Source organism: Lolium rigidum, chromosome 7 (genome assembly GCF_022539505.1).
Source record: "Lolium rigidum isolate FL_2022 chromosome 7, APGP_CSIRO_Lrig_0.1, whole genome shotgun sequence".
Lineage (NCBI taxonomy): Eukaryota > Viridiplantae > Streptophyta > Magnoliopsida > Poales > Poaceae > Lolium > Lolium rigidum.
The window spans coordinates 13,229,932-13,239,958 of record NC_061514.1 but is presented as its reverse complement, the minus strand read 5'-3'; the positions used below and the strand labels follow the sequence as shown (position 1 = coordinate 13,239,958).

Below are 10,027 nucleotides of genomic sequence, written 5' to 3'. Positions count from 1 at the left end.
ATTGTGTCCCAAACAAATCAATGTGTATTTTGATTTGTTCTTTTCTGCACTACTCCGTCGGAGCATGGTCTCTAACCGAAAGAGCAAAAATCATTAGAGGAGCAAAAGGGTTCCGCTTTAGTCCTCTATGTCGCCTATAGCCGAAACCGTGAATTGTTCAAGAAGTTGAAACACCATCTATTGGCACTACATATTTAGGACATCTCCAACGGTCCGACATATTTCAGACACAATTTATACCCGTTTTGGTCTATTTATGTCGGGCCACGGACACTAAAATCGGTCGCACCGTGTCTCTTGTCCGTTTGGATCAGTGCAAGCCCAGCGGCTCCAGGCCAACAAATTCTTTTTCAATATTTTCGTTGATATATAAAAGGACCGGAGAAGTTAGAGTCCTTGGGGATAGAGCGATTGAGAACCAAGGGATAGCGCCGGCTAGTTAGTTAGGTTCCTAGAACAGTAGGCGCGACCTATACGTCTAGAGATCTTGCTGAAGTTTGTAATAGTCACTTTGGTTGTCTGAATTTTATGTTATCTCTTGTTTTAGATAAAAGCCTAATGGCCCGATGTTAAAATAATAACATCTTTAACGATGAAACATATATAAGGTGATGAAGCCTAAGAATTGGACACACACATGACTACCGATGAGGCTACAACCGGAAAAGTGAGATAACATGCACAACCATTAAGAAGACTACACAGAAGCAGAGCACAAGCTGGATGGTCTATGTTGTCACGCGGAGGTCACCCTAAAGCACGAAGGCTGCAACGTCGATACAATTCCACCATTGCAAGTAACGCCACCAGAAGCCGACCAACACAGGAACCGACCAACACCGCCCACAACCAACATTGTAGCAACAAGGTAGAACCCAACAAGGAGAGCTGAGGTTGCAGAGCATGCAGAAAGCTTTTGTGGGGGGGAGGGGGGTAGCAAAATGAAGATACAACACCAAAGCCCCGCATCTCCGCCACATAAACTTCGGAGAGGCGCACACCGTGAATTACAAAGACGGTGTCTTCAATAAGAGCATGACACTAGAGTGCCTCCACAACCTCATCCGAAGATCTCAGGTTTTCACTCGAAGCATGTAAAAGGACCGAGAGAAGCCCCAACGATGCCTTCAAGAAGGGGACGACATCGGTGGACATCGCCGTCGCGGCCCAAACAGGCAAGGGTTTTCCATTGGCATTCTCTCCTCCTTCCATAGAGGGAACCGACTGTCGGAACAGATGAACTGCCGCTCGTCGGCACCACGCCGTCCTCACGGTAGTGGACATTGGCCAACACCAGAGCCTCTGGCACGCCCTCCAACCAGCAAGATGCACACCATCTAGGGCCGCTGCCCCAACGTCCAAGCTGCACGAACCACATAACTGACGAAGAAGAAAAAAGGACAGTTGCAAGGTCCCTAGAGATCGATGAGATGACGAAGGAAGGATCCACCGGCCAGATCGGCGATGTGCAACCCCCATGGTTGTCGGCGCCCTTTGATGTGGGGACGAATATTGAAGAGCACGGAAAGGACCCATGGCCCCTACCTCGGCCCGAACACGACCTGTCCCCCTCCTGGTCTTCCTCACAACCGTTGTAGGGCCGACGGTCAATATCGTGGCCCAACCCCCACAATCGAGAGGCCTCTGTCCTCCAGCTATCCGAGGGGCGCCCGCTCGCATCGCCTGCTGCCGAAGTAGGGCACCGGCACCGCTATGAACACGCCAAGATATCATAGCCGCCACACCGCCGTCGAGTGACCGCACCCTCACCGATTGCTGCGGTCCGCGCCACCGTCACCGAGTGAGAGGGAGAAGAGTCCCCGCCAACTTGCGCCCCCTGGCGGCGGCAATGGAGGGGAAGGGGGCAGGAGGGGGTGGCGGCGTCCGATTTAGGTTTTCGCCATTCCGCTTGTGGAAGCTGGAAGGACAAAAAATGCTCTCGAAACAATTTATTTTGTAGGGTGGTTGTGTTTGTAACTTTGAAAGCCTATTCAAAAACTTGAAACACCATGGATCGTCTCTTCATGTTAATGCCAGCAAAAACAAAAGGGAGCAGAAATGATGTTGTCTTCTTGGCGCGGTGTGGTCGACTGGTCGCTTTCGTTCCTGCGCTGGCTGTTTGAGCTTTGGCTCACGGTGGGCAGCCAAGCGGGGATGCCCGCGACGACCTGCCGAGTCTTGGTTATGCACACGCCACACGTCCGTACATCCTGCCTTCTTGGCTTATTGGAACGCCAGTGCTGTCACTAACTGGGTAACAGTGGAAGTAGTTCCGGGTCTGAACTGATCACCGTTATTACGGCAGTGGCCAACCATGGCCAGGAAAACAAAGCTAGAGTTCAATGCATGACCACGACTGTTGCTGAATGGTACACTCGTACTGTACATCTCGGGATCATTTGTCGCGCGGAAATGTCGTACTGTACATCTCGGGGCATTCATGATCTCGTCCCAAACGAGCCAATATGTCATTTTTGTTTCGCTTTTTCAGCGCTTCATCGGAAGTTACGATTCAACTAGGGATGTATAGCTCAAGATTTCAACAAGAAGTTTACTATTTGTTTATGGATACCGGTTTTGAAAATTCGGACCACGTTCCAACTAAAACTAGGTGAATAGAAATTGGTAAAACTCGTACAAATTTAATAAAATCTGGATAGAATATTGAGAAAATTGTTTATAAACTTCCGAAGTTCACCAGAGAGACCGCGTGAAGCTATAACTTGTGATGGCTTGAATCGAGCACTAGCCTACATAAGTATGTATTATTATATATGTCAGAAAGAGAATTACAATTTAGAGAGCAAAGAAGTGACTGGATGATGTGTGGAAAATTGTGGAGTTTCCGGAGGGAAGAAGTGTATGGCTTCGTTGCTAAATATGAACGATCCCTTTCTTGCTTCCCTCTAGAACTACACATCTTCTGGTATATCGCGACAGCCTCCACGACGAACCTTGGTCTAAGGGGTCACATGATCAAGCCGGGGTGACTTTAGGTGCAAGGGGATTATAAACTCCAAATTGTGACAATTTATACTAAATATTTCGACTTCTGATAGATCCATAAGTTACTAAAATTTACCTAGGTTAGTACAATCTTTAACATATAAGCATGAATATGTTTTGTTTTGTTGTACATAGGAACATTAAAACGTATTGTGTTTTTAATGTGAAGGTTCATGTTTACAAAATTCAGCCACCTACCATTATAGTGATGGTGAATTAGGTTACCACAATGAAAATGTTTTCTAACTTATTGAATCGTGCTCCCACTAGTCGCGCACAAACTAATAAGACAATGAAAATACGAACTACAAAATGTATGTGGCTTACATGATCTGCATACTATATGTGTGTGTATTCATGTCTAATTTATTATATGTAAGTCTAATAAATATCCTACAACAACATGTATGGATAGCAAAGCAAATAGACACGCATTTAAAGATATCAACGTTGGTTGCCTATTAAGGTTACTAGAATCATGTACCCTAGAAGAATCATATATGTGCATCATTCACACTGATAACAAAGGGGACGGTGTGTGATCACAAAACCATTTTACTATACACGTGGAGCTACCCAAATCTAAAAATAAAAGTTAGATTCTAAACCCTAGTCTGTAACATTTATGACGATCTCTTCTTTATCGCCAAACTCTCCTGTCGGTGGCCTAGAGGTGCCATTCGTCTTTAAACTCCAGACTATGTCGACGGTGCGCCGCAGCTGCCTCTCTCGTCTGAGTCAGCCTGATGTTATTGATTATGGACGGAAAGGCACCGAACGACCACATATGTTCAGGAGACGAAGAAGAAGGAATAACTGTCGATGAAGCTCCTTGGCGATTCAGAGATCCCCACATCGAAAAAAGTCATCGGTAATCATACCACTCCTACAAGCTTCTTGATGTTGCTATCGAGATGGGACTGAAGCCGGGACACTTCATTGGAGAAGACGTAGTCACAGCCACCTAAGCGCCGCCCACCAAACCAAAACCCTAAAACCCTCCCGTCGACGGGAGCCGAGATCTACCCGGCCTCCACAGCCGAAGGCCACATCAGCAAGGCAGATCACCGACGGGTCATAAGCATTCTCTCAGGCGAAGGGGTACGAGTCTAGTATATATATCTTCCGAAACTTAAATTGTGGAATTCTTTATTGTTCTTCGTGCTGTGGTTGTGTATGTGCACATTACAAACTGATCGGCAGATGTACTGCATCTCTACCAAAAAGAGCCAAACAGTAGCTACCGGACGAGCACATCTGCAATCCTTTAGTTAATTACACGGCCACATATTATAGCGCACGCCGTCGATCACCGCAGCAGGTAGGCTGACGAGTACAGCAACCACCAACCACCGTAAGCGGCACCACGGAGCAGAGCAGGTCCCGATCGACCGGCAGGCATACTGGCCAGATGCAAAAATGTACAAAGGGAATCTCCTGGGCGGGCTCGCTTGGATCAGCAGATGACGCAGGAGTTGGGGTCGTCCTCGACGCTGTGGACGGCGTAGCGCGGCTGCGGCGGCGGCGGGTACCAGTGGTGCGGGTACACCGGCACGCCCTGCTGCTTCTTGTCGGCGCCGGCGGCGTCCTTCTTCTCCCCGCCGCCGTCTTTCTTGTCCCCTCCGCCAGCAGCGTCCTTTTTATCGCCGCCCTTCTTGTCGTCCTTCGTCTCCTCCTTGGCGGGGCCGACGGAGACGATCTGCGCCGTGGGGAAGAGCTTTCGGCGCAGCTTGGCCATGAGGTCGATGGGGTCGACGGTGCCGATGACCGTCATCTTTTGGTCCTTCATATCCACGGCGATCTGGTCGATACCTGAAGCACCAAGTTACGATTTCGTCAGAAGTCAAATTCAGTGTTTCTCTTTGAATATTCGAATTCAGATATGGATCAGCGGGTTAACATCCTTGCCACTAGTTCCTCCACCTCCATGATTATGGCGAAGCAGAGCAACAACAGCGAACAGAAGATGGATAACAAGAAGCAGGGGAGTTAGCACACCTTGGAGGCCGGAGACGACCTTGAGCGCCTTCTGCTTCTGCCTGTCGTCGTGCAGGTCCAGCTTCAGCACAACCTTCTGCACTCGGCCATTAACAAAACCAAATCATGAAATAAGCAACCAGACCAAGACCAGCAACCAAAAGCAGTTAAAATCAGACAAGAATTCGCAGTTCAGTCGGCTGCAAGCACTCACCTTCATCAGGCCGACCGGGAACGATCCTTCAACGGCGGCGAACTACTTCGGGCGGAGCGATGGAGGGTGCGAGCTCTCGACGGACAGGACGAAAGTATGCAAGGGTGCGAGCGAAATGGAAGAACTGCGGGTGGCGTGTGCTGTGTACTATCTGGCTATGATCAAAGGAAGAGTGGTGGTGGTGTGGTGTGGGCGGCAAGGGAGTGACCGGGCCACTGGGTTTATAGGCTGGACCAGACCACAAATCGGCGACTCTCGGCTGGGCCGGGGTTTACGTCGGGGTCAAGGAAGCCACCGCGAAGCTTCGATCGCGCACATCGTTAGTGGTGGCTAACTAAATGAGGAACGCTTTCCAGATTTAGCTTGACTTCGTTAGTGGCAAGACTCTTCAGAGCTACTCCGCAAAAAAGAAGACTCTTCAGAGCTTCTTTTGGACCGGAAACTCTCATGTGCAACGTATGCCTTGAACGTGCCAGGTTAATCACATCCCTTGACAGTTGACAGTTTGACACACGCACCAATTACTAGCTACCTTGCTGCGACGCAAGGATCGCCACCAAAAAGGTATAGTACGACGTAATCTCAATGTAGTATGTAGAGCTGCCTTCCATCGTCCAGTAGAGTCAGCTACATAACGCTTCAGCTCTTCCAGATCGTCGCACATATGTCCTTCAACGGAGAAAAGGAGAAATATAATTTTGAACAGAATTCCTTCTGGTGATACATGCGTCAACGGTCCTTGCTTAATAGTAGTTTCTATAGAATGTCCATGTCTTGAAAAAAGAAAATCATGTAATCTCAAAATTTATTTTCATTAATTAAAACAGTACAAACTGTCTTCATAAAAATAATATTCATTAGAAGGTGAAATTACTTTATACAAGAAGGCCGTCTCTCGTTCAGTTTAACCAAACTGTTTCTTTCTCAACAACAAACTTTGGTCTGACAGTAGGCCATGCCCAATCCGGTGAGGCATTCGGTTCAATGGCGTTTCAAGAAAACCTTCAAATTGTAATAATTTATATGAAATATTTTGACTTTTTCATAGGGCCATAAGATTACCTAGAATTTTTAACAATGCAATCTTTAACATATAATCCTGAATATGTTTTTGTCTTTTGTTTAACAACAATATAAGGTGTTGTGTTCTTAATTAATGTGAAGGTCCACGTTTACAAAATTTAGTCGTCTGCCATTCTAATACACCGGTTCTAAGTTCGGTTGCCATAATGAAAATGTTTTTGTTTGAAAATGTTTTTGTTTTCACACTTCTGTTCGGGGGCACTGTAATGAATCTAGCTCCCTCTAGTCGAGCAAATAATAATAAAAATAAATAAATAATACATTTACCTACATACGTATGCTGATACACAATATACAGAGCATATGTGTGTGTATTCATGTCTATGTTCTTATATGCAAATATACTATAGAGACTTCTACACTTTATGCGTAACAAATATCTAACAACGCATCTCAAAAAAAAATCCTAACAACATGCATACATTTATTTGTGGCTCGATCTAAACAAATTAAAATGGAAATATTTAAATAGGTCAGCCGCTAGAGATGCCGTCATGGTTTAAAATAGATTTCGAGATTTTTTGTTTGAGAAAAAGTAGATTTGGGGTTAGTCCTTTTTGGGTAGGTCGTTTTTGCTCCAGCCTCTAGCGCCGAATGCTTGTGGATAAGATCGATGTCGTTCCCAGGGTCTGTTTGGTAGCCTGGACCTGATTTGGAGCTTATTGGCACAATGATGCGAGGTCATTTGCACGTCTGGAACGAGCCACGGGTCAAAAGTTAACTGTTGTTTGGAAGCTCGGGATGCATGGTATGGGTCAAAAAGATTCTTTTGTTTGTTTGCCTGTAGCCAAATATTGATGGAGATGAAACTACACATGTTTGGTACCATCCATGCAAGAGTAAGGTCACAATATATGTGACATTTTATGACGCTCATTCTATGACGATACAGTTAAAAAACGCCAGAGAATAGTCATTTTTCACAAACTGTGACGTTTTTGACTGAATCGTCATGGAATGAGCGTCATATATGTTGTGACCTTACTCTTGCATAGATGGTACCAAACATGTCTAGTTTCATCTCCATTCATCCCAAACGACGGCACCAAAAACACTACTAGAAAAACGCCTATAGGTGGAATTTGTACTGCGGGCGCACCAGCAAGATCCTGCGCCGGTGGAAATTGGTGCCGGCGCACCCAAGTGTCGCTGCGCCGGTGATGAAGGACTACTGTCGGCGCACCTGCCAAAAAAATGCGCCGGAGATAAATCCTGGCCTGGGCTCGGCCGATCCGGGCCAGGCCCAGGAATTACTGCCGGTTGATAGCGCGTGAAGCACACGTCCGTTGGGAACCCCAAGAGGAAGGTGTGATGCATACAGCAGCAAGTTTCCCTCAGTAAGAAACCAAGGTTATCGAACCAGTAGGAGATGAAGGCCACGTGAAGGTTGTTGGTGAAGGAGTGTAGTGCGACGCAACACCAGGGATTCCGGCGCCAACGTGGAACCTGCACAACACAATCAAAATACTTTGCCCCAACTTAACAAGTGAGGTTGTCAATCTCACCGGCTTGCTCGTAAACAAAGGATTAAACGTATGGTGTGAAGAATGATGTTTGTTTGCAAAGAACAACAGAGAACAATGATTGCAGTAGGTTGTATTTCAGATGTAAAAGAATGGACCGGGGTCCACAGTTCACTAGTGGTGTCTCTCCAATAAGATAAATAGCATGTTGGGTGAACAAATTACAGTTGAGAAATTGACAAATAGAGAGGGCATAACAATGCACATACATATCATGATGACTACTATGAGATTTACTTAGGGCATTACGATAAAGAACATAGACCGTCATCCAGCATGCATCTATGCCTAAAAAGTCCACCTTCGGGTTAGCATCCGCACCCTTCCAAGTATTAAGTTGCAAACAACGGACAATTGCATTAAGTATCGTGCGTAATGTAAACAATACAAATATCCTTAGACAAAGCATTGATGTTTTATCCCTAGTGGCAACAAGCACATTCACAACCTTAGAACTTTACTCGTCATCGTCCCGCATTCAATGGAGGCATGAACCCACTATCGAGCATAAATACTCCCTCTTGGAGTTACAAGTATCAACTTGGCCGCAGCCTCTACTAGCAACGGAGAGCATGCAAGATCATAAACAACACATATATGATAGATCGATAATCAACTTGACATAGTATTACATATTCATCAGATCCCAACAAACACAACATGTAGCATTACAATAAGATGATCTTGATCATGATAGGCAGCTGATACGTCTCCGACGTATCGATAATTTCTTACGTTCCATGCCACATTATTGATGATATCTACATGTTTTATGCACACTTTATGTCATATTCGTGCATTTTCTAGAACTAACCTATTAACGAGATGCCGAAGAGCCAGTTGTCAGTTTTCTGCTGTTTTGGTTTCGTAAATCCTAGTAACGAAAGATTCTCGGAATTGGACGAAATCAACGCCCGGGGTCCTATTTTGCCACGAAGCTTCCGAAGACCGAAGGAGAGTCGAAGTGGGACCACGAGGTGGCGACACACCAGGCGGCGCGGCCCGTGCCCCGGCCGCGCCGACCTATGGTGTGGGCCCCTCGTGCCGCCTCTTTACCTCGCCCTTCCGCCTACAAATAGCCTCCGTCGCGAAACCCCCAAGCACCGAGAGCCACGATACGGAAACCTTACCGAGACGCCGCCGCCAATCCCATCTCGGGGGATTCTGGAGATCTCCTCCGGCACCCCGCCGGAGAGGGGATTCATCTCCCGGAGGACTCTTCACCGCCATGGTCGCCTCCGGAGTGATCGAGTGAGTAGTTCACCCTCGGACTATGGGTCCATAGCGTAGCTAGATGGTTGTCTTCTCCTCGTTGTGCTTCATTGTTGGATCTTGTGAGCTGCCTAACATGATCAAGATCATCTATCCGTAATACTATATGTTGTGTTTGTCGGGATCCGATGGATAGAGAATACTATGTTATGTTAATTATCAAGTTATTACCTATGTGTTGTTTATGATCTTGCATGCTCTCCGTTATTAGTAGAGGCTCTGGCCAAGTTTTTTGCTCTTAACTCCAAGAGGGAGTATTTATGCTCGATAGTGGGTTCATGCCTCCATTGAATCTGGGACAGTGACAGAAAGTTCTAAGGTTGTGGATGTGTTGTTGCCACTAGGGATAAAACATTGATGCTATGTCTAAGGATGTAGTTATTGATTACATTACGCACCATACTTAATGCAATTGTCTGTTGTTTTGCAACTTAATACTGGAAGGGGTTCGGATGATAACCCGAAGGTGGACTTTTAGGCATAGATGCATGCCGGATAGCGGTCTATGTACTTTGTCGTAATGCCCAATTAAATCTCACTATATTTATCATGTCATGTATGTGCATTGTTATGCCTCTCTATTTGTCAATTGCCCGACCGTAATTTGTTCACCCAACATGCTTTTATCTTATGGGAGAGACACCTCTAGTGAACTCGTGGACCCCGGTCCTATTCTTTACATCGCATACAATCTATCGCAATACTTGTTTTACTGTTTTCTGCAAACAATCATCTTCCACACAATACGGTTAATCCTTTGTTACAGCAAGTCGGTGAGATTGACAACCTCACTCGTTTCGTTGGGGCAAAGTACTTTGGTTGTGTTGTGCAGGTTCCACGTTGGCGCCGGAATCTCCGGTGTTGCGCCGCACTACATCCCGCCGCCATCAACCTTCAACGTGCTTCTTGACTCCTACTGGTTCGATTAAACCTTGGTTTCTTATCGAGGTAA

At 46.2% G+C, this 10,027-nt stretch overlaps 1 protein-coding gene across 1 annotated transcript; it reads right to left on the bottom strand.

Moving 5' to 3' along the window:
• Positions 1-4,462: 4,462 nt before the first annotated feature.
• On the bottom strand, positions 4,463-5,203 carry LOC124670916 (heavy metal-associated isoprenylated plant protein 39-like). The gene is made up of 3 exons (XM_047207376.1): positions 5,198-5,203; positions 5,005-5,080; positions 4,463-4,818 (listed from the first exon to the last, which is right to left on the bottom strand). Exons 1-3 carry the CDS (start codon positions 5,201-5,203, stop codon positions 4,463-4,465), a joined length of 438 nt encoding a protein of 145 aa, XP_047063332.1.
• Positions 5,204-10,027: the final 4,824 nt, after the last annotated feature.

Bases quoted from the DNA above. Each gene is read 5' to 3' on its own strand.
- LOC124670916 (XM_047207376.1), bottom strand. The intron at 4,819-5,004 runs GTGTGCTAACTC...TTGGTGCTTCAG, and splicing joins GGTCGTCTCCGGCCTCCAAG to GTATCGACCAGATCGCCGTG.